Raw genomic sequence first — 27,232 nt, forward strand, 5'->3', positions numbered from 1 at the left:
CCTAACCCCCACTGCCCCAGGGGCTCTGTACAATAGCTGACCCTGCGCTCTGACCCTGAGCTTGTCTCCCTGTCTGTGTCTCATGGAGAGCAAGCTGGGGTCTGCGAAAAGACTAATTCCTAATGCAAGAAATCGGATATGGCCAATAAAGTGATCTTATCTGATCTGATACCACTCAGAACTTAAGAACCAACTTTGCTGAACACAGCACAGTTAAGAGAACTCACAGCTGAGTTGTGCTGAGAAAGCAGCAGTTCATCTTGGTAGATGGGAGGCTGGACACTGTCTCATGTTCCTGGAAAAAGGCCTGTATGGTGTTTGGACATCCTTGCTACACTTGAGGGAAAGGGTCAGAACTGTAACAGCGTGACACTTTTTGATGATTCAAAGGAGTGGAGCTCTGTAGCAAATATCACAAAGTCGGAGTATGAGAGTAGACCAGTTGGCCCATCTCGAATTTAAAAAAAAAACAACTTCACAGGAATATTTTTAAATTTTTAATACTTAAGGTTTAAAGATTCTGGGCGCTGACCCCAGCGCTCAATTTGAGCCTGTCCTCACTCCGGGACCTCTCTGCACAGCACCTGCAACTCCTTTGACATGAAAAATTTGAAGGCGAACTGCAACGCTTTTTTTGTATTTCGAGGTTAGAAATAATCAGCCTTCTTGAGAGCATTTCAAACCACAATACACATAAAATGCACACAGCAACTTGTAAAACCTCTGATTTACATTACAAAACAGGCATGATTTCCAGGTATGCGCAGCGCCATATTCTGTGATCCAGAACGAGGCAACAAAACTTCTCGTGAGATGGTGCGGCCCTATGACATTGTAAACAAGCAGGCTTATGAATACATCTCTTTTAATCCAACAGAAATATTGCTCTCAATTTCGAGACAGTTTTGCCGATAAATACAACTTACTTGTTAACTCTGCCTGCGGATCAAGCTGGAACATTTCTGCGGTGAAATGTTTGCTGCACAACCTGTACTTGTTTGCTCATACATCACAGTACATCAGTCATTCAGTGACTAGTGAGCAGGAAGGGCAACATCACGCCGCTGTTCATGGGAACTCTTGCTCTCGCTTTTTTCTACACCACCAAGTAATTTCTTTGCCGAGATTTAATAAGAACTCTGAGAAATTAACATGCACCCTTACAATTTAAACTAGCTCTGGTTAACAAGACAGCACCGTTTTATCAAGTGCTAGATGAAACTAGCTAAAGCTAAAAAAAGCATCTCCTTTGTGCAGCACACCAGATAGCACCAGCTTTTAAACCCAATATGGGCTTAAATCGAGGCTTTATGAAACCAATGGAAAAGAAAATTTACGTTGAAGATACAAACAATACGGTTAACCGCAGGCGAGACTCCTGCCGGGAATCAAACAAGACTGCCTTGTGGCGTCACTCCCATGACAGCGGAAGACTCTACTGCGCTAAAAGATCGAGCCTTGTGTCATGACAGAACTCTGAACGGTCAGGTTCCAGGCGGGCGAGTTCGCTGCTGTGACATGATCACTGCGCCGGCGCCGAGCCCTGCAACACACGCAGTAAAGCACAGTGGGGAGATCGTACAACCGGATTCTGAAACTCTAAAGGCACGACCACAGGTCCATCGGAGCAGAACGGTCTCAAAAACAGTCAGCCCAAAACCACACCATCAAGGCGTTCGAAATGACTTGTGAGCCTAATATCGACAGCGGTGTCTTGAAAATGCACTGAAAGTGTGTAAAATCGATGTTCAGTGTTGTGCTCACGTCACACTTAAGTGCTTCGGTACATCTACTCGCTCCTGTTCACGCTGAGCTCCGGCATCTTGTAAATGGCAAATTAAGCACTGACCAACCCACTGCAAGAACTGGGTTATGGGATAAAAAGGGATTAATGCATTAAAGAGCTTACTGATACTACTTAACCATTTGCCCGGGTTACAGAGACATTTACTACAGGACGCCACCGCCTTGTGTGGTAAAACACAAACTCCTCATCCGCTTAACGTTAGCTCTGCGATGCGTCAGCTGAAGGAGTCGGCAGATATTTTTGTCCAAGGTCTACTTCCACCAGCAACGCTCCAGGGGTTAATAAAAAAAAAGATGATGTGCTACTGCCATCGAAGAAGGGGGAGGGGAGCCAACAACTTTTATCCACAGATCTCGGGAGTCAAACGCCAACTTTGTATCAATCCTTCTCCGAACGTTGGTGGAATACAAGCTTCAGACTATTGTCAGTGAGAGAAACTAACCCCACATCTAGTAACTTAACGGTATGCTCCACCCTGCTATAAAACGAGCAAAGAAGTTCAAGAAATTGAAGAAGATGAGTACTACAGTCCACTATGCACAACAGAGCAATCAGATGAACTTGGGCTACACACCTCAACAGCTGTGATCAGCAGCTCATCTTCTCTCTCGAGTTTCAGACGAACCAGAGGGATAACAAGTGGAAGCTATGATTAAGTGCGTGTCAAACCCAAGCACGCCAGACACTCAACACTAGGCGTCTGGGAGTGTGAAACGAGATACACAGCTGTATTGTTGAAGGCGCTGCTTTGGCTCCCTTCCAGAAACAGCTGGATGAGACACTGCAATCAGGACAGGAGGGGCGACTTTACGCAAAGGGTTTGGAAGCAGGGAACAAGACACCCAGCCCTGTTGCTGAAGGTGACACCCTGGCTCCTCTCAGTAAACAGCTGGACCCTTAGATTAATTAACTGCCAACCAGCAAGCAGGCTGGAGGGGCTACATGGTCTCCTTCTGTCTGTAACCTATTTCCTGTCCTTCTAATGTTCTGAAATACATGGCATATCCAGATCGGTTACAAATGCAGCACTGGAACCCCTACAGCATGAGGAGAATGCACGCAAACAGTGTGGAGCCAGCAGAGAAACTGCAGGGCCAGGAGACTGCAGAGATGAGACAGCAGAGACGGAAACTGCGCCTCTTTATAACAATCGCGGCGCGGGACCCCAAAAATAAGAAGAGGTTAAATACATTTAAAGGAGAGGGAGGCCTTCGCCACCGGAATCTCTTCTTTTAAGAGTTGAAATTGAGGTATACATACTCCTACACGTCATTATGTGTGTGGTACCGATATTCAATAATGCTGCTGGGTGTAAGGTCTGTCCCTCAACCCCGGAAAGGAAATTTGTGCTGCAACGCATGACAGGTGACAAAAAGCAAAACTTTTCGATGCGCCGATACGTGCTTCTGAAAAGACCTTGCCACAGAGAGTGGTTTTGTAAAACGCCGGCTGCTCGCAACCACCATCTGAAGTTCTACTTTCCACATTTTGCAGCCAGGAGCACACATGCACAAAGCCCAGGCCCGCTTTGAGAAAACAATTCATCCCCGCGCCAACGGCTTAATCCCTCTCCTTTTTAACCAGCGGAGAGGCAAAACCCGTTTCTCCATAGCTGGAGGCCTTTACCCCCCTTCTCCTTGAGCACACAGCACCAGCTGAGCTCCCAGCACCGGGTTCGATGAGCTGCTGCCCCGCTACAAGACCTACAAGGCCTGTGCAAGACTCCAGACGGCGCCGGGCGAGTCCCACTCAGACGACCTCCAACATTCAAAACATCTAGAACATCAGAGGGGTGCAGGATTCGGGGTCCGGAGCGACCGGGGGGGGTGGGGGGGGGGTCCCAAGAACCCGAACCCCAGCACAGGAGGCGGGGGGGAACGAGAGAGAGGTCACCTTTCCAAACCCTTGCGTTTCTACTTTCTTTTTGTCTGCAGGATACACCACTAACGATCTGCTTCAAGACAATTTTTCCCCGTGACTAAAACGCACCAGCAGCAAGGACACACAGTACATATGCCTTTATTATTCTCCAGTGCAGTCTCGGCGCAATGCAATACTGTTTTGTACACATCTCCCCCGCCAGCGAACTACAGTGGAGTTTCACTCTTACTGTACAGCCTCAAATGAGCTGTAACGGAACACCATCACATAAAGACAAGAATGCTGAGCCCGTCCTGTCTGTTTTTACAATACCGAAGCACGAGGCAGACCTGCTAGCATCCCAGCTGTCTGGGGCTGAAATTCCAAGAAAACGGAAGGCTGCCATGGAGCTCTGAAGCCCAGAGTAAGGGCTGAAGGAGCTGGGAGACACAGTCACTGCTGGAAGTGAAGACTAGACTCGATTACCCCTTTCACAAGCACAGGGCCCGGAGACGTCCATCTCCCCTACAAACGCTCAACACCGCCACTTCAAATCCCCCCTCCCCCCGTTTTTGCCGTGCTTTGAAACACAACACGTTCACAACCGATCCCACCTCTCTTTGAAGCATGTTTCTCTGAAAACCGTTCGACTGCATTACTTTCTGACTTCCTCTGCTGTGCAGTTACCTCCAACGGGCCCTTCAAGTAATGTAAAAAAGATTTAAATTTACTACAAAAAAATCCTTGACTGGTGCAGATTTTTAGGATGGACCTTTGGTGGGGGGGCGAGGAGACACTTGTGTCACCCGCGGGTGGAGGGGGGGGTATGGCAGCGGACGAGCCGGAGGGGTTCAGGGTTCGAGCGGGCCCCGATTTCCTCTGCTGACCCACCTCTTTTCCGATTTCTCCCCTGGGGCTTTTACTTTTCGCAGGATCTCCCCCGTCTGCTCCCTCCTCCCGCCCCTCCGGACGCACAGGCGCCCGAAAACCAGCACTTGCCGGCGCTCTCTCCGTGACGGAACCGCGTCGCAGTTCCCCTTTTCAAAATGACTCACGGCCACTGCCTGGGGGGGAGGGGGGGGCTTCACTTGCAGATTCCGGCTCTCCCCAGCTCTGCCCCCGAGTTCGGACCCTCATCCTCACCTGCCCCGTGCCCAATCCCTCCCTTTCCTGCTCTTGTCTTTCGTTCTCTTGTGCGTTCTCGATGTGCGGCTTTCCCCTCTCGGCCTCACGCTTGAAGAAGACTCCACGGCCCAAATCCTGTCTCTTTGCTTTACCCTTCATCGTCTACCTTCACCTGTGCCTTTGCCTCCTACGGACACTACCGCAGCTCCCTGCCCGAGCGTTAGGAGGATATCAGGGCCCTGACACCACCGCTGCCCCTGCTGCTGTCACGGGACCTTCAAAAAAAAATCTCAGACTTTTTTTTTTTAATACCAGACGACACGGGCCTAAGCTGCCTCTAACCCCCCCAGAGGAAGGAAGCCGAGATGAAGACTTCAGGTCCCTCTATAAGCAAATGAGAATGTTTCAATGGAATAATTAGGAGGAAATAAAATTGCAGTCATAAACGCTGCATGGATTTAGCCAGCCACACAACTCTGCTGCAGGGGAAAGATCTCACACTATGTCTAGATCTCGCTGTTCTGACAGTCACACATCTCCTTTATATACCTTCCATTCCCCTGCCTGTGGATTCTTCTAAAAGCTGTAGAGTATTAAAAAAAAGCACACTGTAATTAGACATGTTGGAAGAGGAGAGCTAATGACGCTCAATCTTCAAGCCCAAAGATGAGCCCTGGGCTGCAGCTTTCTTGACAGGCGAAAATGATAAGGGAAGAAGGCATATTGTTTCTCGGAGACCTTTAAAATGGGAGGAAGTCAGACTCAAACAGCAAAGGGCGTATTTAATATGCTTATCCCGCAATCGAACAACTCACTTTGCAAAAACATCAATGGTCATCACTAAATAATATCGTCTGATATTGGCCTCGTTGTATGACGTGAGGAAATAATGCAATATTAAAACAAAACGCAATGAAACGGAGTTAACTCAAAACTGTAAGTCAACCCGAAAACTAGCTAGCAACTATTATTTTGGTATTTCTCTCGCTCAGAAAAAGCCTGAATGAAGGCAAGGGTCGTGACGCGCATCCGGTCACTGGCCGATGCAAAACGTTGGGGGGTGTTGGAGGCGGGGGAGAGAGATACTGTAATTGAATTACAACGGCATGACAGCGGTGTCTCGCTGTCGTGATCGCGGGTCTCGGTGATGACTTCCTGTTGTCGCCGGAGAGCTCCAGTCCGGCGCAACACGCACAGGCAGCCCGGGGTGAGCGCCTCAGCCAGCGCACGCTGCAAATCAAGCCATCGATCAGCTCGCAGACCGCAGAAACAGGACCGCGGCTAATTGTCTGCAGCAGTCAAAGAAAAAAAAAAACACAAAACACCCCCGGCCCGAATAGAAGCCCTCTCTCCTTTCTTGAACCCAGAAACGTGTCGACTTCTGTCTCCGGGGTGAGGCGGGGCGTCCCTCCCCGATGCTCTTGGGGTTGGTGCGGCTCGATTTGCACGCCGTCGCCCGTGCAGATACAGAAAGGGGGGAATCGGGGTGCTCTGTGGGGTCAGACACGCTCGTCTTTGTCCCAGCCCTGAGCCCTGCGAAACCCCTTCACGGCGACTGGGTAGTGTGGGGGCAGCTGGATCGCACATAGTTGGCCATCTTCGGGCACGTCAGACGCGTTCGTGGGCAAATAAAGAACCAGCAGGCCACATAAAGCAGACGAACATCCCCCCCAACCCCAACAGCGCCTGTTCTCCGGAGGAAAACACACACACACACGCACAAGCACGGCGTCAAACGGCACCGACATTTTTAAAAGCGATTTAAAGCTCCGAGCGCGTCTTTATCGTCAGGGGCGGTGAGGATGAAGGGCGGAAGGTAGCTTGTTGCACAAACTAGCTGCAGAAACAGAAATCGCACCCCTGAATTTTTTTTTTGTAAGTACAATTGCAACAGCAGCAGAGAAGTCGTGCTGTTGCCTATTCTTGTGCAACTGGGGTTGAGGGAGGTCCCGGTCGCGTAATACTCCCGTTGATGGTGAATAACGAGGATCTTTTAATAGCTGCACCAACAGATCAACAGCTGTCAGCCCTCCTGTCCTGAGCACAGACCTCGGGGTCTCGCCCCGACTCTCACCTTGTCCATGAGTTTCCAGCATTTCTCCACGGTCCTCTTGTCCACGGCGCCGGGCGGGTGATGCGAGTGGAGGTGGTGGTGGTGGGGCTGGAAGGCGTCCTTCATCATCCCGATCAACCCCCCGCCTTTCTTCAGATTGCCTGCCATGCTTGCCGCCGGCCGGCCGGCGCACCCCCCCACCACCACCCACCGCCGGGGGCTTGGGGGAGACGGCTACCCGGGGGGGGGAGGGTGACCGCCCTCCCCTCTCTTCCCTGCCGGGCTCCGGGATGCCCAACACCCCCCGGAGCGGACAGCGCCCCAGCGAGGGCCGGTCAGGGGGGAGAGGGGGACAGGGGTGGGGGTGGGGATGGAGTCCTCTCAAAGCGAAGGTCCCATGAGCTCCAGATCGCCCGTAATGCCAGTTAAAAACGTCGACACCAAGAATAAAAAAAGGGCAAAAAATAAACCCAGCTGCAGCAGGAGACGTCAGGACTTGAGGACGTATCCGCCCGATGGATCACCTATACACTCTCCCCGGCTCCGGAAAGAAATTAATCCCGAAACGCGTCGCCCGCCCGGCAGCTCTTCTGCTTCTCCTTTAATGCAGGAGTGTCGCCCTTCCCTAGCGAACCCGGTGTTGTTTTTTCGTGGTGTTTCTTTCGGCGGCTGTCGCCCTCTTCTCTCGAAGCTGTGCCTGCTCTGTGAGACGGGAAGTTTCTCCGCTGAGACGAGAGGTAACGACGGAGGAGGAGGCGAGAACGGAGTGTCTACCCCTGAGCGCCAGAAGGAAAATATACATTAAAAAAAAAGACTGAAGCCCAATAACGCGAGAACGACCGCGGGTGGAGGGAGGTTACACAAAAAAAAAACTAACGTAAAGAAATAAATTAGGAAAAATAAACACCGCCTTCTGTCTCCCCCTCCCGCGAGTGCGGCCCCAGTTTTTCTAAGCACATCCTTTTCCGCTTTCGAAGCCACGCCCCCACCCCCAAGACACACCCCCGTTGGTCACTCCCTGGTCCCGCCCCCCTCCGCCGCGACGCGATGCGCGGGCACGGGCCGAGCAGGGGACAGGAAAGGCGCCGCTGCGACGGGCACGAGCATCGCCAGCGAGGGCTCCTAATTCCAGATCTTGCTCTTCTGCCTTCTTGACATTTCTTTCTATCTTTTGGGGATTTCAGGCACGAAGCGCATGCACTGAAATCCTGCGACAACATACTTGATCGAGCAATTAATTATTGTTTGCTACGCGGGTGCAAACAATAATGCGCTTTTCATCTCAAAGCACATATTTAGGGGGGAGCCCGGTTTTGGAGGCAGGGGTAGTTCTGTCCGTTACAAACCACACACTCTCCCTTTTTGCAGTTTCTCGCCCTGGTGTCCGGTATGACGCTGCGCTGTTGGACACAGAAATTACTTTTCACCCTCGCCCTCACAATAATAACAGCTGATCTCACTGCTGAATGGGATTCAAGGCTATAAATTACTCCCCATTCATACAGATCGTGTCAGAGCACTCTCATAATCCCTACCTGCGGACGAAATGGCACTAAATAAAACACCTAAATGCTGGTTACTAAGGGACAAAACCGCAGGCTGAACCGCATCCCTCAAACAACAGCGATGCGGCTTTTAACTAGACGAAATCGGATGCAAGTCTTCCTGTTCTCGTGTCAAAAGGTTATGGGTACATAAATCCCGGTAGCGTGATAAATAGTTAACTAGTAATCAAAATATGAGCTTTCTGTACACGCGTTCCCTTGCGCTAACAGAAAGTCTCGCCTTCAGGAAATGTGCTGTGAGAGATGAGAACTGGGCTTTGTGACAGTTTTTTGTCTTCCTTTCAGGACATATGAAATATGAAATATTTAATTAATGTATGCCCGTAGCTTGATTTTGTATGTTGTTACCGCCTCCCCTGTGTTGGTCATTTTAAAAGCACACTTTAGTCTACAATGCTGATACAAGTGTGATATCCCCCAATACATTTAATGCATATACACATATTTCTTCAAACATATCCTTACGTTTTAAATGTACTTGACTAGGCCATTTTTATTCGGATGATAAAATCACTACTTTCCCGAAGAAGAGGAAAACGCTTTTATCGGGTTTAAAATCATTAATGATTTTTGGCGTCTCTGATCCCCACAGCAACGCGCGGCATCGTTTCCTAGCAACGGTTAAACCCCGCCTTCGTGCTAGTTGCTTATTGGCTAATTTCTCCGCCTCCGAGCGGCGTGAGTGGATCCTTCACCTGTCAGTCATCCAACACGAACCTCCTCACTGTGCAGTTGACTTGGTAGTTGAATTTAATTTTTTGCCGGATCCGATTGCTACATTAAAGGTAACGTACAACGTAACTCTTCGCTTTGCAACCTTTCACTAAATCCTGTCTGAACGCGTAAGCAAAACTAAACTGAATTAAGTACATCTGTTGCAAGTTTCCATTCCGTATATACTGTAGCTCATCACAAATCTGCGTATACAGACAGATGCACAAGCTAAAGCTTTGGTTAACTAATGTACCGTGCAAAGTTTCAGAAATTGTCTGGAGTGCAATGACAATAGACGAATGTTGTTATCTAGTGTTTAAATACAGTTGTACAGTGCCTTACTGGCTTTGAGTATTTAAAAGACCAATATCTCAATCATACTGCAACCCCGCACCATAAATCACATCACGCATTCAAACCTGACTGTCTGTGTCGTTTTGCGTTCGCTTGAAGGACTCGTTTGCGAGCTAAGGCAAATTTCTCTTTCGTCTTCTGCGACAAAATGAAGGACAGGCAGGAGTCAGCCCAATGCCGCCCAAGAAGAAGGGGAAAGGGAGAGGAAAGAAGGGGAAGGCGAAGAAACGCGGAGAAGGTAAAGACCGAAACCTTGTTAGGAGTTCCCACGGTAACGACGGGATCATTTACTCGCTCTCCCGATGTCCCCGTCTTCACGTTTCCCCAAATACGCTTCCCCGCGGTTTACTGCGCCTCGGTGTGCGGTCACAGCCGTGTCCCAGGGCACACTTTTGCAAGGGAATGTCCCGCCAGATCCTGCATCTGTCCGGGGTGTAATAGCTGTTCGTTTTGTTCAATTCGACCCTCAACGGCGCGATTAAACTGGTTTTACATCTCATTCATGGGGCACTTTGGGACCCTTTGGGGTGAATTCGTTCCCGGCCACTGGTCTCAGAGCCACTCGACCCCAATCCCTAGGCCAGAGGTTGCCAATCCTCATCCTGGAAGACTTCTGGTTTTCATTCCAATCAAGCGTCATTACAGTAATAAATTGCTTAGAAAACTTCCGCAAGATTTTTGTTCTTTGTACTAGAAAGTTTGGAATTTGCTGTTACTTTACGAAGCACATTGGTGAAAAGGCAGCTTTAGAGCTAAAAACGGTCACACAGTTCAAAGTAGTCCTGCTAGTACAGTATGTCAGGTAAGGGTTCAGCTGTGCAACTGAGGTTGGGCTGGAACAAAAACCAGGAGCTGTGTGGTCCTCCAGGACCAGGATTGGAAACCCCTGCCCCAGACACTGCTCCACTCCATTGCACCCAAACTCTGTGTCAAGGGGCTGACCTCACATATTCTGTTCTCCTGTGGCACAAATACAAGGAGTTTTCACTCTTGTGATCTTAATATTAGATATGATAAGATCACTTTATTAGCCATATACAATTTCTTGCATTAGGAATTAGTCTTTTTGCATACCCCAGCTTGCTCTCCATGAGACACACAGACAGAGAGACAAGCCTGGGGTCAGAGCGCAGGGTCAGCCATTGTACAGCGCCCCTGGAGCAGTTGGGGTTAAGGGCCTTGCTCGGGGGCCCAGCGGAGTAGGATTCCTCTGCCGGCCGTAGGATTTGAACCCGCAACCTTCCAGCCACAGGCGCAGAGCCACCACTCCGCCCCTTTATTATTAAAGCCTTTCCAACTAAGAGGCAAAGCAGAAAAAGGTGTAACCTAAGGAAAAGAAGGACGAGTGGAGTTATTCAAGGACCGTGCCTGCGTCAGGCTAGGCTGCCTGAGCCCCTCTCTTGCTGCCTCTGTGTCCCCCTGTAGCGGACGGGCTGGAGGAGAAGTACAGACGCAGCACTCTGGACGTGGCCGTGCTGAAGGGACACCTCGGTGAGGAGAGGCCTTTTCCCCCCGCCTGCACGTGAGAGACACGCTTTCCCCACACGTGCCACACGTGCCCGCCGCCGCAGCGACAGCCCGCCGAGCCCACAGGGCGGGAGAGGCTCGAGCGAAGGCTGCCAAGGAGCGAGTTAAAGGTTTCTTCCGGGCTGAAAAGCAGAAGAAAAGCAACACAACGTTTTCGGCTGTGAGGCCTTCTTCGGAAGCTGAAGAAGAAGAAGACACCACAGCTGAAACGTTGTGCCTCTGTGCTTTCCCTTTCAGCACGGAATAAACCTTTTCCTGTTCCTAAATAGTTTGGAAGGCCAGGGTGATCATTAATCATACTTTTAATAAAAATAATTGCTTACACTTAGTCAGCGCTTTTCTGGACACTCCACTCAAAGCGCTTTACACCACCACCAGTGTGTAGCCCCACCTGGATGATGTGACAGCAGCCATAGTGCACCAGTACGCTCACCACACACCAGCTATCAGTGGGGAGAACAGAGTGATGAAGCCAGTTCACAGATGGGGATTAGTAATTTTCCTGTTGGCTTCCCGGGCCCACTCTCCAACGCTCTGATCTGGCTATGAGCGCTCAGACGGGCCCTGCGCTGTGATTTCAATGGCAATCCGAGCGCGGCCTCACTCTGTGTCTCTGTGTCGGCCTGTGTGTGTGTGTGTGTGTGTGTGTGTGTGTGTGTGTGTCTGCGTGTGTCTCTGCCTGCCAGCCCTGAGGCACGAGGTGGCACGCCAGTCCCAGGCCAGCGGTCAGGAGCTGCAGGCCCGAGTCGGCACGCTGGAGCGGGAGCTGAGCAAGGAGAGAGAGGACAAGAGGGACATCAGTGCCGGTGAGCCCCACGCCCGCCCCTGCACCCCTGAGGGGACACCCCGAACTGGAACACGGCAGGGAAACGCCCTACAGCAAAGTCAGAAAGCTTCTTTTTGTAGTCAGGCAGCTTTCTCTGTTTCCAGATTCACCTTCCATCAGATACAAATAACGATGCAAACCTGCGACACAGCTAACAGAAAGCACCCCTGTTTTGCTGTGGCGATAACACCTCTAAGACCTACCACGGTGTACTTGTGTTCACTTCTGACCTGCCCCGTAACTGACAGCCCCTCTTACCTTCACACGCTGTTATGCACTCCCGAAATGGCTTCGAAATATTATGGTAAATATCGTGGTATATGGTTCAGGTCCTGACGTCAGCGATCGGTTTCTCTTGCTGTCCTGTCAGACCTCACGCGACAGTACAAAACCATGCAGACGGAGCTGGGGGTCAGAGTTCACCAGCTGGAGGGTGAGGTCAGCAAGCTCCGGAAGCAGCTGGGTAGGGGCGTCTCTCTGGCTCTGTGTGTGTGTGTGTGTGTGTGTGTGTGTGTGTGTGTTTCTTTTCCTTGGTGGAGTGAGGAAACGAGAAAGGGGGCGGCAGTGTGGTGTGGGAGGTCAAGACCGCTGCCTCACAGATCTTGGGTCCTGGGTGTAATCATTGCCTGAAACACCTTCTGTGTGGTGTTTGCATGTTCTTCCCCTGGGCGTGTCAGCTTGGGGTGTTCTGGTTTTCCTTCACCTTCCAAAGGCATAAAGTGAAGGTTAACTGGTGTCTCTTAAATTGCTCCTGTGTTCTTATGTGTGTGTATGACCTTGTGTGCCATTGCTTTTGCAAGAGACCGAAGCCGATGCAACATTTAGCAGCTTTTAGATAATGGAGAAGGAGGCGCTGTGGCCCAGTGGTTATAACTGCCGCCGGTGTGAGTGTGTGTGTCTGTGCCCGCTGCGTTGCCGGGTTAGGGGATAGAAGTGACATCATGACATCGCGGCCCCGTGATCCAGATGGAGGCTCCATGTCCCCCCCCCCGCAGGCCTGTGTCAGGACGCCCTGCAGAAGGAACGCGATTCCCGGGAACAGCTGGAGCTGGAGAAGGAGGCCGCCATCGCTGAGCTCCAGGGCAAGATCGACGACATGGAGACCGGCTACGAGAAACTCCTGCACGTGAGTCAGGGTCTGGGCAGGGGGGGAGCGAGTGGCCCTGCTTCACTGTCCCTCTGATCGTCTGGCTCAGCTGCACGTCAAGAGCTGCCAGCCGTGTTTGGGACGAGCAAGACGGGGCGACGAGTGCAGGGCAGAAGCACCTTTCAATCCTTTCAGGTTGCAAAGTGCTCTGATCGTGTGGTTTTCTGCTTGTGATCCTTGAGCCGGTTTGACTTCTGTGATCCGTTCTCTTCAGAGGAGGGCGTGTAGAGACGAAGGCCAGTGGGCACGGAAGGACTCTGGTCGGGATCTGATGCTTTTTGTTCTTAAACGGCACTCTCACGCCGGTGTCGATCCTGCTCTTGTTGGCAGGGCTGTCTGGACTCCCTGCTGACGCGGCTGGCGGAGTCGCGGCGGCGCTGGCGGGACGAGAGCACCGCGCTGCACCTGCAGCACAAGGAGCGACTCGCCGACTTCGGGCTCAACCCCCTCGACATCTAAAACAATAACACCCCCCCCCCACACACCCCCATCGGCTCCTCTCCTACAGCAAGCAGACACACTGGCCGGGAGCACAGGAGGGGGAGACAGACCCTCACAGGACAATCCTGGGGACAGGAAGTGTGCCGGTAATGACATTGCAGCTGGACAGAACTGTGCAGTCCTGCATGTGGAGTAAAATAATAATAATAATTCCTTACACAGTATACAGTATAGCACTTTTCTGGACACTCCACTCAAAGCACTATACAGGTAATGGGGACTCCCCTGGTCCACCACCAGTGTGCAGCCCCACCTGGATGATGTGACGGCAGCCATAGTGCGCCAGTACACTCACCACACACCAGCTATCAGTGGGGAGGAGAACAGAGTGATGAAGCCAGTTCAGAGATGGGGATTATTAGGAGGCCATGATTGGTAAGGGCCAGGGGGTAGATTTGGCCAGGATACAAGTTTAACACCCCTACTCTGTTTGAGAAATGCCCTGTGATTTTTAATAATCATGGAGAGTCCGAAGGACGCCACCTTTTTTTTTACCGTATAGTGTCCCCGTCACTGCACTAGAGCATTAGGACCCACACAGACCGCAGGGTGAGCGCCCCCTGCTGGCCCCACTAACACCACTTCCATCAGCAACCTTAGCTTTCCCAGGAGGATAATTTCCTGCTGGCGGGGACCGAAGAGTATTTGCCCGCATGCTGTCATATGAGTTTAGGTGCCTTTTGTGATCATAACTATCTGGTGCTCTGTGGAAAGGTTCTAAATAAAGGTTTTTTTTTATTCTCATTTTACTCTAGGTTTTTTACATATACTGTACATATGATAGTAGTTCAGGTGGGGAGCTGCGTCAGCATGCGTAGGCTGCAAAAGAAAAAGTAATAGGTGTACTCCAGGCTAAAAAGAGAAGAAAGAAAACAACTTTTCGGCCGTGGAGCCTTCTTCAGGTGTGAAGAAGACCACACCGAAGAAGGCTCCACAGCCAAAACGTTGTCTTTTCTTTCTTCTCTTTTCAGCCTGGAATAAACCTATTACTTGTTGGTGTACATATGATTCTTTGGTTTATAGGAAATAAAGGACCTGATAACTGAGTTGAGTTGAGCTCTAATCCTTCATCATACCACAAGCAGTCTGTTTTAGTGTTCATCCTGAAGCAGGCTTTTCTGCTGGTTGGGGAATTGCACAAACAACAGTTAGTAAACAAATAAAAATGTTTACAACACGATTTGGAATTGTAAGATGGCCTGTTCTTCTCCTAGTTTGGAAAACGTTCCTCCAAGAGCAGTGGAGAGTTAAAAGTTAAAACCTTTTACTGCCTAGGCCCTCCAGAGCTCATTTCCAGCTGGACCTTTGTCCCCTCAGACACTTTGTAATATCTCTGGAAGTAAACACAGCAGAGGCCTGGTTAAGATCTAGAGTTGAAGATAACCCCCTGGGCATTAAGTGTAAACCATCAGATTTCTTTTATGTCTTAAAAGAAATAGAACAGACCCCAGACAGAAATATAAAGAAAAAAAACAAAAGGGTGGATTTTTCTTGTCTTCAAAGATCAATTTTTCAAGCTGTGGCCTTTTCAGACAGCTGGAAATAACTCGTAGTCATTGCCCTATGTGCCTACTATTTTTGACAAAAATTTGAGGCAAATAGAAAAAAAAACAACAACATACTTTTTAGTAAATACAGGACCTGGAATTCCCCAGTAAATCTATACAAAAATATTAAATAAAAGTGCCCCTGCAGCCTGTGTTTCAGTTTTAACTTCATTCACAGTCACTATACCACACAGATAGGATATAACAGCAGGATCAACCATGAAAAAAAATCTGTATCTTCCATTTTATTGTTATCCCTGGCGCCTACCTCGGTCTTGGGGCTACACGGTGCAATATTCTGCGGAATAAGACACTACCAGCTTTCCCAATTAGCAGCATTTTGGGGGAGAAATGAAACGGTGGGGCTGCAATGCCACATATGTCCACTAGAGGACACCCTCACCTCGCGGTCTGCTAGCAGGGGGCTCCGAGACTGAGCGACACACTTTCATGACAGCAGCAGTGTGTCCAACCCCGTCCCTAGGGGCGGTGGTGTCTGTAACTTTCTTAATTACACACACTCGTACTTGACTTGAGAACTCACACTTTAGGAGGGAGTATATATATTGCTTTACATCTTCTGTACCATGAGTGTGACGATTGCTGAAAAGCATATGACTGTTGTGGCCAGAGATGACGTGTCTTTGTGCCTCATACCCTAGTACTAACATCAACAATAACAAAAATATTTTTTATTTTACACAGTGCCTTTTGTCATACATTATGGCTTTGTACAGTAAAACCATCCACAGAAGAAGCTGGTGGGCACACACTAATGCAATGAAATGTGCCATGGCTTTTGAAGCTAGGCCAATAGGCTTCTGGCATGAGCCAGTTCCTACCCCGATTCCCAGGTCCATGCCTGGAGAACATTCCTGGGAGAAAAAGACTCATTTTGTCTTTCCTGCATCATGCTTCCAACACTGCTACAGCAGGGAGATGGATTTCACCAAACGTCAGGAAAACACCCCCACACTGGGCCTTCAGAGTCTGTGACACTGAGAAATTTTAATGCTTCAATGTGCCTTTTCTTGTCCGTTCAATAAGACGCCACCGCCAGTGTCCTAATCCATGGGTACTTCCAGTCTGTTAGTGTTGGTCATCGTGCGCCCTGTGAGCTTTTCCGCAGACGGGTTTGGTGTCTGCGCTTCCTGATTCGGGCCTTTGGCTGGTCTCCTCAAGCTGGGATACATGGGCACGTAGATGCTCTCGCCTTGCAGGGCAGTGCTTTTCTCATCTAGGGATCGGCAACAGCCGCAAAACAAAAACAACGACAGTGTGTTACGACACCGTGGCTCCTGCGCGGCCAACAGACATGAAATGTTCCTGGAGTTACCCGTCCAGTGAGCACCTCTCTCCCTCCCCAGAGCGATTACAAGTGCTCTGGCTTGCCTGTGCTCGTGTAACCGGGCTCAGTGCACTGAACATGGTCCAGATGTGACATCACCCCCATTGTGATGTCATACAAAACCTAGGTGGGGGGGGTGCCATTTCAGGACTTGAAAGTAGGAAAAGTCTAGGAACTTTGAAACTAGGCTTCAGAAAGGAGCAAGGGGGAAATTTACAGTGAGCAATGAATCAGACTGCAAAACCTGGCAGGACGCCAGCTGTCTTCCAAAGAGCCAGATTTGAGCAGTGGCCTACAATATGATGAGTACTAAATCGCGTTTAACACTCCACCGAGGGAGAGCTTTTCTGTAGATCATCATATATCACATTTTTAAAACAGGTCTCATTTTGACAATAAAGCAGAAGAGACTTGCAATGTACATTTGCCTTTGGCAGAGCAAAACAAACATCTCATATAATTAAGATTGAAAGGTCTCTTAGCAGATACACAAGGGAGTTCCTGGCTTGCTTGCTGATGTTTGGTGTGTGTTCTGTGGCTCTTTCTGGGGTTTGTTTTAGCATCTTGAGTTTTTATGAAGCAGCTCCACCCCAAGGTGTTTGATCACTGTGATCACGTCGAGGTGAGGGGAGCTCAGTTCTAGAAAGAGTAAGATCTGGCTGAAATCCTATCACACACCTCCCCATCAGAAGGACAGGAGACACAGGACCTACCGGTGTGAGATACAGGCCTGCGCTTGATAAAGAAGATGGCCTTGGCCGATACAATGAGGAGAACCAGGACAGCAACAGGAATAGACACCAGCATTATCAGCTTCTTGCTCCCTTTATCACACATAGGGAATTCTGTTGATGAAGAGAAAGAAAAGAAGCCAGCCCTGTTAACGATTAAGAGTAAAAATGAATAGTAAGTTTTCTTTCAGAGTGAAAAGGGTAATCATTACGCATCTACACTGCTTTTCTGTGACTAGAAACAACATGTGCGTTTACTGTGCTATCCCACTGTCCAAATGTCATTTTGCATTGGTGAAATGAGCTGTGATTTCATCCGCTCAGTTTAATCACAACAATTCGCAAAACCCATGGCAACTTAAGACAGAAAAAAAAAAGATCCCTTAGCAATCTGCAAGTATTTCCTGGCTCTAGCCCTGCGTGTTACCCCAGGGGTATCAGCTGCCCACGCAGAAAGGTTAACGTTTCGGTGCCTGTGCTCTGACTGCCCACCTTGTAACCTGAACTGTGCCTCCTTCCTGCTGACCGCATTGCTGACCACACAGGTGTACACCCCGCAGTGGGATGTGTCCAGGCCCACGATGCTCAGGTTCTGACCGTGAAGAAGTGGCCTCCCGTCTCGGTACCAGGAGATGTTCGGGCTGGTCCCTCGGGAGGCTGAGCAAGAGATGTGAAGGCTGCCTCCCTCTGAGGCTCTGCAGGTGAGGTCAGGCTCCAGTGAGGAGTCCTGGGTTCGATTGGGGCTCTGACAGCTGAGCTGGGGCGTGGCGACAGGCACTGGGGTAGAGGGCACAGCTCATTCTCACAAGTGTAACAAACCCAGGACCTCAGTCACACGAGCACCACAGTGATAATACTCAGTCTCACAAGTTCACAAGTGTAACAGACCCAGGACCTCTGTCACACAAGCACCACAGTGATAATACTCAGTCTCACAAGTTCACAAGTGTAACAGACCCAGGACCTCTGTCACACAAGCACCACAGTGATAATACTCAGTCTCACAAGTTTACAAGTGTAACAGACCCAGGGCCTCTGTCACACAAGCACTACAGTGATAACATTCACTCTCACAAGTGTAACAAACCCAGGACCTCAGTCACACGGGCACCACAGTGATAATACTGCAGACTGCTCGCAATTAGGCTAATTTAATCTGCTACTCCACTGCTGTCTCCCCAGCATGAGAAAAAGGCAGTGACTCTTAGGGGCTCTGGAATTGCCCAGTCTATAATTTCTCTAGCTTTCATATGTGTACGTGAAGAGTATTCACGAGACTTAACTTCCTTTTGCTTACTGTTTCTGTAATTTCCATCTTAATGCAAATGACAGATATTAATATTAAGTAGTTTGACACCATTAGAAAGGACCAGCTTGAGCACTGTGCATAGTTGATGACAGCAGCCAGGACCATACCCATAATTAGAGAGGGAGAAAGTTGTGTACCTTCCACGATCAGAGTGAAGTTTTTGACCTTCACATTGCCTCCCGAGTCGGTGATCTGGACGATGTAGAGTCCTGTGTCCTGCTGGCTCAGGTTGCTGATCCAGAGGAAAGTGTCGGCGTACCGGATGCGCTCCTTGTACTGCGAGACGGTGTGCTGTCGCGGGGCCGGCCCGTCGTCCCGGGGGTTGTAGTCCGCGATCCGGAGCTGGGCCATGCCTTTCTTCACCTTCCACGTCACGGACCCCAGGTGCTGCCCGGGGGCGCCCGCGTCCGCCGTCAGATTGACCGCCTCTCCCTCCTGGGCGTACACCGGACCAGCGTCAGCCTCCGCCCCCACCAGCGCCATGCAGACTGCCTCCCCCACCACACAAATAAAACACTGATATCATCCAGTCGGTCAAGCAGTCAATCTTGAATCTTGAATAACAGCAGCAAGAACAATCGGCATAGAACAACATAAATTTAAAAGCACAAAAAAGCACAATAGTGAAATTATAAGCCACAGATGACAACGGTATACAGCATTTCCAGTGTATAAGTAGCCCACATGTTTTCCATATGCAGCCTGTATACAGTATATAAACAACATATAAGATCAGATCGCTTTATTGGCCATATACAATTATTTGCATTAGGAATTTGTCTTTTCGGAGACCCCAGCTTGCTCTCCATGAGACACACAGACAGTGAGAGAAGCCTGGGGTCAGAGCGCAGGGTCAGCCATTTATACAGTGTCCCTGGAGCAGTGGGGGTTAAGGGCCTTGCTCGGGGGCCCAACAGAGCAGAATTCCCCTGCCAGCCGTGGGATTTGAACCAGCAGCCACAGGTGCAGATCTTTAGCCACAGTGCCACCGCTCCGCCCGAATGGATGAAAGTACAAGGCTTGTAAATGTATGAATATCTCTAGAAAAACTACACTCGGGCTGGGCAGGACTTGAACCGCACGCTCGGAAAGACAACAATCGGTTGCCATCAAGATCTCACACAATATTTAGACTTTGGCGAATCTGAATGTGACCATCCAGTGGAAAAAAGTGCACTTTGCACCCAATCAGTCCTCAAACCCTGCAAACGTGATCCTTGGTTTCACAGGTTCCCCCACTGCCAGGAATGGGGGGGGGCACAGACAGGGGCTCGTTATCTCCTGCATGTGCAGTCGGAGCACATTCTAGCCCTGCAAAAGATGCAAGGGGGCCACACAATACTAGCCTGCTTCTAATCTGTCGATGCGAGCGTCACGAATCGCACTCGCGCGTGTAAGCGCTCCCACATTCCCACGAGCTCTTCTCTCGCCAAACGTTCACGCACCAGTCTTCTCAGCACTATTTAAACCCTCACTAGTCTTCCTTTCCTTACTCACGATTGAGGTCTCCTCCCTGAGCTCCGTAGTAATTAGACTCCCGGCATTTCGACTCAACGCTTCCCTTCGACGACGTCTTCGCCTCCCAATTTGGAACCGACGGACCCTCGGCGCCTTCCCGGATTTTGACCCCAGCACTAGTACTTGACCACGTCTTCGCCTCCCCTCTCTACTCCTAACCTTCCTAATCTGAAGAGCCTCGCATAGGATCCCAATCCACCGAAGTCCGGTCCTCCCTGACAGAGAGTCCCAAACAAACAGACATGGACTCTTTCAATGTGTCCAATCTGGGCCCACACACGCTCGGCAGCCCTGTACAGAGCTGGACATGGATGATGTGTTAGGGTGTGGATGGATTTTTAGCTCTGGTGTTTACTTTGCAGCTGAGAGAAGAGCATTCTGACAAGGTTTGAGAGCCCAAGCAGCATCTTATTAAGTCAGACTAGAATTGTCCACGTTGCATGCACTCCCTGTCATTTGAAATCAATCATTGATAACTGATCCCATGATTGACAATACTGATATTTCCAAGTTGGAATATGTTGGGGGAAGTTTTCCCCACAAACATCGACACTCTTGAAATAGCAGAGAAAAACTCCCACATCTTCAGTACTTTCTGAGTCAAGTGCTGTGTGGTACCAGGATGATTAAATTCACTAAAAACACTCGAACACCTGTGCCTAACGCCCCTTTGGTGTGTTTTTAAGCAGAGAGCCTTTCCATTGACCGTAAATTTATAGAGCAGCCTAGTAAAAAACAAATCGTTTTATTTTAGTTCACAGAAATGATGATACAATTAAGCAACGTATTTGAATCACCACAGAAATGAAGTCAGTTTGCTCTTTGGTGAATGCAGGTGGTAAATCATTGGTTCTACAGGAAAACCACAGAACTAAGATACTGACAAGAAACTGGGTAGAATCCACAGTCAAAGAACCTCTTACCGTAACAGCAGGGGAAAGTCAAAACTTTCATTCCAAATACTAACATTAAATAGTAACGAATTTACTCTTCAACACAGGAGGACTTCCCTGCTTTACACTGAGCCTTCAGCTTGTGATCATCATCAACGTTTCCTACTGTATGTGCACGGCCATTCTCCCACTGCCTGCTGGTTTAGACTGCACTTTGTTCACTTTCACCTTGTTCAAACAGATGGAGGAACAGATGGATGGAGAGATGGAGGGATGATGGAAAGATGGAAGGATGCAGGAATGGAGGGATGTGTGGATGAGTGGAAAGAGGGACAGCAGGACGGAGGGATGGAGGAAAGGGTGGATGGAGAAAGGGATGGAGGGACACTGGGCGATGATCGTGTGTTTTCATGGCCTAACAATCAGCTGTCTGACTGCTACAAGAAGCTCATGTATCTAAACATGACCTGCCGTGTGAAAGAACTTCATTTGAAAGTGCCACAAAAGCTAAGGATCTTTATCACTTCTTGAAAGCTGTAGCATTCATGTAGCGACCTCTATGATAAAAACATGTTTATGATATAATTTCATTAATAAAAATATCAATCTTGTGAAGTCCTTTCTACCTCTCACCAAATTAAGCAAACAAAGTGTTTTTTTTTCCCCCAACAACTTTGCTTATATATACTGTAGGAATAGGACTGAGAATCCTCTACTCACAAAAACAGATCACAAGAACACGTCCGGAATTGGCCATTTTTTGCACAATCCATTTTGCGTCAGACAAGCAGTTCAAGCAGGGCAGCGTCGTTGAGAGCAAACGGAAATCTCAAATCACAAATAGCTCAGACACTCATCGCAACTGTTTCTTGCTGACATGGGCCCAGATTAAAGTCTATGCCCACCCACTAACTGCAGGTTACAAACCTTTGAGCAGAAACGTTTATCTTCTGCTCATGAGAAACGCGGGCAAAGGCTAGGTTTGTCTTGTGTTGCTGACAAGTAGGTTGGGGTTTTGATTTGATCTGAGTCCAGTTTTTTTAGCGGGCAGGCATTTCCTCCTGACTTAGTGCAACTGTACGCCGCAACTGTTTCGTACAACAGGCCCTGGGGAAAACAATAAAGGTGCATAATCCAACTGGCAAAATCACACAGTCGGCTGCGTTTTTTGTAGGTTTTTCTAGATTTTAATAAAACACAAAACCACTTTGCCCCTGTGGTCTGAGTGGACCAGGGTGTGGAGAGTAAAGTGACTCAGGACGGCCCGGCAGGACGACACGAAACACAGTCAAAAAGCTCGATCAGAGTTTCGTTTCCTGGCGAAAACAACTCGCACAGCCGCGGTGTCGACGTTTTCGGTGTCATGATTTATTTTGTCATCTTTCAGGGCGCTTCAGTGCCCTGCTCCTCTTTCTGAAGCTTTTCTGCAAAGCGACACACTTCAGTTTCCCCTGATCAAAGATGGCGCCTCCCCAGCAAAAACACGACAAAGTGGTCTGTGTGCAAGTGACCTCCACAAAGTGATTTCTGAGCTCTTTCTCCCCCATTCTATTTCCTATCTTTTGTCTGAGAAAGCAGAAGCTGAGGTCGTGATGTGGAAAAATTTTAAAAGCAAGCTGTTGAAAACAAAGACAAGATGTTGTGTGTGTATTTTATTTTTGTTACGAATCTCTGTCACAGTCTTATTCTGACTTTCTCTGGAAAAACACGTACGTACAAAACAGACTATGGGGTTGGGGGAGGGTACTGGGGACCTGCAACAGACGTATTCAATATCCAGGAAGATAATGACAAAGCCAACCAAACGAACTATTTGGGTCCTCAAGGGACATGTAGAAATTAGGAGTGTAGATGTTTAGGACTGAAACCTGGATGCACTCTACACAAAGGGTTGTGGGGGGCTGGAACAAGCTGCTGTTGAAGCTGATTGGTCTACAACAAACCAAATGGCTACTTTTTCATTTGTAACCATTTTTGCTCCGTTATGTTCAAGGCCAGAGAGCGTTTCCCAAAATCATGCATTCTTCAACGTTTTCTTCTTCGGAGTGTCTTCCTGCTGCACTCGTTACAGCCCTGATCTAGCTCCCAGCAGAGAATGAAGACGTACCTCTGCTGTGGCCTTCACACAGCCCACCCATGTCAGTGAGAGGGAGGGCAGCTGTACTCACTGCAGGGCGGTAACGCAAACCACATCCAAAAAGAAAAACAAAGCCCTGAATCTCACACTCTCACCGTTTTGCTATTTAGGGAATACAGACATATGAGCTCCAAACATCACAGAAAATGCAAGAGAGTTTGCCTGATTTAAAAACGACAAACTAAGGCCAGAAGAACAAAATAAAAGTTTTGAAGGCATTACCTTGAACGACCTTTGTAAAAAATACAACATAGTTACACACATGCGTATGAGGACAGAAACACACAATTGTGCTGGGGAGTAAGTGATCAAAAGCTGACATCTCACTCAGAAAACTGCAACTGTGATTCCTACTTTAATTAATTGTGGGGGTGGATTAAATTTTTTGTATAAAAAATAATAAACATCTTGGTGTATTTTCCCCTAAACGACCTGCACCTGAGTAACCGTGTGGAGAAATCGACTACGCTTGTAGTAAATTAGTACATATAATTTACATTTATATAATTTACCAAATTACATTACATAAAATTTAACATTAAACACAGGCAGTTGCATTCACAGTGTTAGCAGCTTTTCAGTGGTTAGATGTGATAGCCCAAAACTAATTACAGGAACTTAAGAATCTAAGCTTACTTGTGAGTTTACCTTAAATATCAAATTAAATACCTGGTATCTCTGGATACTAAGCAGGTCAGGTCCAAGTACAATTATACATCTGAGGTTTGAGGATGTGCAGTGTGGAAATATAGTACCTGAGAACAAGGCCTGTCACCTCTTGAGAAGTTACTAACTGTAATTACACTGAATTCATGGTCAAGTAGCTTCTGATTATTGAAAGTAGAATCCCTATTACTATATAATAATAATAATAATAATAATAATAATAATAATAATAATGTAGCTGGAGTTTTTTTTACAGTAAATTGCTGCATTTTCTCTTCATCTTAAGGTTTAAATACGAGCAAGCTTTAAATACCATCCTTGCAAACAGCTTAACTATTTTAATTTCAAACATTGCGCACGTTACACCTGCCGCTCATTACTACAGAACTCTTAACACATTGAAACCATAAACCAATCCGGTCACCACTGAGAGTTTGCTGACCTGTTGTTCTGATCATAAACTGATGTTTCATTGGCATTATTTCAGTTGACTAATTTTCATCGTTACCTATTCAGTCGTTTTTCCTGCACACTTGAGATGCGTGCGGTATCCCAATACTGTGTGTGCAGGTTTAAAGGTTTGAGAAGTGAGATTATACTTAACAGTAGATTTAACTAAACTGGAATATATGTGCACTTAAATTCCGGTTTATGTTTCTAATTTGGCAACAACACAGAATAATTTCTAGAAGAAGAAGGCACCAGGCGTCGACACGAAACGACTCTGCTGAACGCTCGCCGCAAAACTGATCCGAATCTTCCAACACCAGTCCATCAAAATCGCGACCAAACGCTATTACAAAGAAATGTATTGCAAAGAATTGAATTGCCTTTAAATATCAAATATCTTTGACAAGCGGATCTACGGAAGAAGAAAACATCGAAAAGACAAAACTTTGATTATATATACTGTATGTGTCGTTTAAAAAAAAGTAGCTAAACCGAGATCCCAGACCGTGGGAAAAAACAAGAGAGAAAACACGGGGGCGTTTTTCACGAGTGTACTACTCATAATAATAATTGCACGGATTATTTATCAAGCAGTGCAATACTGATACCGCGGCCTGAGAAGTGCCTTTTGATTTCAGCTGTTTTAAATGAGTAATCAGGCCCTCGGTTTATCACAAGGTGCGAACGTCTACGGCCCTCTTGTAAGTGTTACAGCGTTTTTCTCTTCGTGATGTTTAGATAGTGCTTAAATTCTCTAACGCAGCAAGCTCTATAGCTATATATATATATTTGAAATCGTAGATAAATAAGTGTTATTTTATTCCTAATAAAAGAAAAACGTGTTTTTCTAAACTCCGGCGACAGTAACGCTCGCTCGAGGTCTTGATGTTTCTGCTGTTGAATGTCGACCTCATAGGCAGCCCCCTTTTTCTCAAAAGGAGAAAATAAACTCAGTGCTCCCGGTAAAAAAATATACATTTTATAAAAGACAGCACGAAAGAAGCACATTGCTCTAAAGCATACTTTAATCATGTTTTCTCCCTGACATTTCTTAGTGAATAGTATATCCCCAACCCCCTGCCCCAAACATATTTTTTTTCACGGTATCACCTTTCGGTGAAAGTATAAATATTAAATTTCAGCTCGGCTTTTGATTCGAAGTGTACAGGATGTACATTGATTTAAGTTTACAACTGAACAGCGCGAAAAACCAGTTTTTGGGAGGAAAGCGCGCTCTGTTTTTTTATGGTATGATTCACAAACCATACAAAACAAACAGCTGCTATAGAAATTTGGGGAAATAAATACCAGGCCTGTTGCATCTTCAGTCTATACAGTGGCAGGTGCTCCTGTAGTCCTGCACTAGATTTAGCGCTTCTGAAAGGGCGAGGAGCACACCTTTGGAATGAAACCGCGATAGTTACTGCTCTATCACGTTATAACATCACACACTGGACGGATTTGATACATTTCATTGATCGTATGAAAATATAATCCAATATAATCCGTTATCAAGAGGAATCAAATTTACATTGTCAGATGGAACAACCTCAGTACCCGGTTTTGCTTCCGCAAATTTACACACACACACAACAAAAAAAAAACACATTTCCAGTCTTATACAACTGCCCGCGGACCCGTATTTCATCGTGCACATCGCCGCCAGCGTGTTTGCTCCTCATCTTACCCAGCAGTGTGAGAGCCGAGGAGAGCAGACTGGCGCACGGAGACCCTGGGGGACTGCGGCCCATCCTGAGTCCAGCTCGGAGCCGAGGAGCGTTACGGAAGGGTGCCGGCTGACAGCAGTGCAGCCGCGGTCCCAATACTGCTGAGCAGACGCAGCGCAGCGATAAGAATGACAGTTAACCCCCACAGAAACCACAGCGCTCTTGTAGACCCGAGTCGCCAAAACGGGGGCTGTTCAGAGTCAAACAAATAAACAACAAGCCTCAAAAGAGCACTTTCGGGACCCCTTCAAGAAAAAGACCCCTTGTGCCTGGTCAGAGAAACATTCTCAGGACTGCTGAAACACAGTCACTTTTTTATTGTAAATAACTATGACCGTGAAGTTGAGTCATTCATCTATAGTTGTTAATAAAAAAAAAACTTTGAAGATTTCTATCTGTAAAGTTACCCTTACCACCACAGTTTACATAACGCGCACACAGTAATCTCTTACAGCAGAGGGGAAAAAAAACGTGAACTGAAAGAACTTCACGCTGAAGATAACATAGGCCTACATCATAGACAAAAAATACACGTATCCCACAGTATACCCCTAGATACAGTATATAGTAAAAGTGGGGAGACAGTTTTGAGACGTAAAGACGTATGTGTGCAATCAAGTCATGTTCTGCCCCAGCCTGTATACATATCTATGTCAATATTTCTGTAGGTGAACGTAGTTTCTGAAAAGACCAACGGGCGCCTCGAAGCCCCCCCCCAAAAAAAAACGATTTGCAGAAACGCCCGTTTAGTAGTAATGGTTAATATACCACTCCGTACCTCCTCTGATTTCATGCAATAAGTTCTGTGACACTTCCTGAAGTAACAAATCGACATTTAAAGATGTTGTTTTAAAAAAGGCGCCGCTGGTCATTATAGACTGGCCAATACTGAATTCACGAACGCAGTACGTCGGGACATATTGCTTTTGGCCCCACTGAATGGTTTGTTATCCATGAAAAGGACAATGATGTCAGTCTTTATTCCGATATGTTTCTTTTTATATCTATTCATATCAATAATAAGATAAGCGTCTCTGAGGACACAAAATCACACAGGGCGACAGAATACTAGCGATAATATGGATTGAATATATAGTGGATCCAAACAATGACACGATTAACAAATATATTTTAAAATACCCCCCAGTTCTGCTTACTAATCAAGCAGAAACAAAGTTAGTAGTATGCCTATGTTGTATGTCATGGGTAACCAGTTCACTATATAGTGAATATCCAAGCAGATGCATGCCTGTGCAACTCAATTTCACACAAACCCACAGCTTGCAACGCTGACGAGAGGTCAAAGCTGCGTTTGGTAAGTTTTTTTGTACTTCAAACTGGAGGAAGACAAGGGATGGAAAAATTTAATTGAAAAAAAATGTCCTTTCGATGAATTTTCCCCGCAATTCTCTGAAAATACTTCGCAC

The 27,232-nt window shown here is 47.7% G+C and overlaps 3 protein-coding genes across 5 annotated transcripts in view; 1 reads left to right on the plus strand and 2 right to left on the minus strand.

The window, feature by feature from the left end:
- The window catches only part of cbl (Cbl proto-oncogene), a 55,830-nt gene extending 48,012 nt beyond the window's left edge, over positions 1-7,818 (minus strand). The window contains exon 1 of the mRNA XM_088620062.1: positions 6,867-7,818. Within this exon, the coding sequence (XP_088476188.1) occupies positions 6,867-7,013 (147 nt within the window). The 5' untranslated portion in view covers positions 7,014-7,818. The remainder of the gene's footprint in view (positions 1-6,866) is intronic.
- Positions 7,819-9,081: 1,263 nt separating this feature from the next.
- On the plus strand, positions 9,082-14,525 carry drc12 (dynein regulatory complex subunit 12 homolog). 3 transcript variants are annotated; one of them, XM_088619299.1, is made up of 7 exons: positions 9,082-9,195; positions 9,633-9,716; positions 10,904-10,969; positions 11,692-11,811; positions 12,202-12,294; positions 12,827-12,957; positions 13,309-14,525. In XM_088619299.1, exons 2-7 carry the CDS (start codon positions 9,653-9,655, stop codon positions 13,435-13,437), a joined length of 603 nt encoding a protein of 200 aa, XP_088475425.1. In that variant the 5' UTR covers positions 9,082-9,195; positions 9,633-9,652; the 3' UTR covers positions 13,438-14,525. The 3 variants fall into 3 exon arrangements, with proteins under 3 accessions (XP_088475425.1, XP_088475428.1, XP_088475426.1); XM_088619302.1 differs by having other exon boundaries at positions 12,202-12,264; XM_088619300.1 differs by having other exon boundaries at positions 9,113-9,195; positions 9,638-9,716.
- Positions 14,526-15,698: 1,173 nt separating this feature from the next.
- On the minus strand, positions 15,699-25,936 carry LOC148641145 (uncharacterized). Its single transcript, XM_088619298.1, has 5 exons — positions 25,766-25,936; positions 18,552-18,902; positions 17,598-17,882; positions 17,088-17,219; positions 15,699-16,263 (listed from the first exon to the last, which is right to left on the minus strand). The coding sequence occupies exons 1-5, from the start codon at positions 25,827-25,829 to the stop codon at positions 16,091-16,093; spliced, it is 1,005 nt and encodes a 334-aa protein (XP_088475424.1). The 5' UTR covers positions 25,830-25,936; the 3' UTR covers positions 15,699-16,090.
- Between the last annotated feature and the right edge of the window lie 1,296 nt (positions 25,937-27,232).

The sequence above is a fragment of the Lepisosteus platostomus genome, chromosome 25 (genome assembly GCF_059453375.1).
Source record: "Lepisosteus platostomus isolate fLepPlt1 chromosome 25, fLepPlt1.hap1, whole genome shotgun sequence".
Classification (NCBI taxonomy): Eukaryota; Metazoa; Chordata; class Actinopteri; order Semionotiformes; family Lepisosteidae; genus Lepisosteus; species Lepisosteus platostomus.

Bases quoted from the DNA above. Each gene is read 5' to 3' on its own strand.
- drc12 (XM_088619299.1), top strand. From the start codon at position 9,653: ATGCCGCCCAAGAAGAAGGGGAAAGGGAGAGGAAAGAAGGGGAAGGCG. The intron at 11,812-12,201 runs GTGAGCCCCACG...CTGTCCTGTCAG, and splicing joins CAAGAGGGACATCAGTGCCG to ACCTCACGCGACAGTACAAA. The intron at 12,958-13,308 runs GTGAGTCAGGGT...TCTTGTTGGCAG, and splicing joins GCTACGAGAAACTCCTGCAC to GGCTGTCTGGACTCCCTGCT.
- LOC148641145 (XM_088619298.1), bottom strand. From the start codon at position 25,829: ATGGGCCGCAGTCCCCCAGGGTCTCCGTGCGCCAGTCTGCTCTCCTCG. The intron at 18,903-25,765 runs GTAAGATGAGGA...TGGGGGAGGCAG, and splicing joins CTCGGCTCTCACACTGCTGG to TCTGCATGGCGCTGGTGGGG. The intron at 16,264-17,087 runs GTAGGTCCTGTG...GCCGATCCCTAG, and splicing joins CAGGCCTGTATCTCACACCG to ATGAGAAAAGCACTGCCCTG.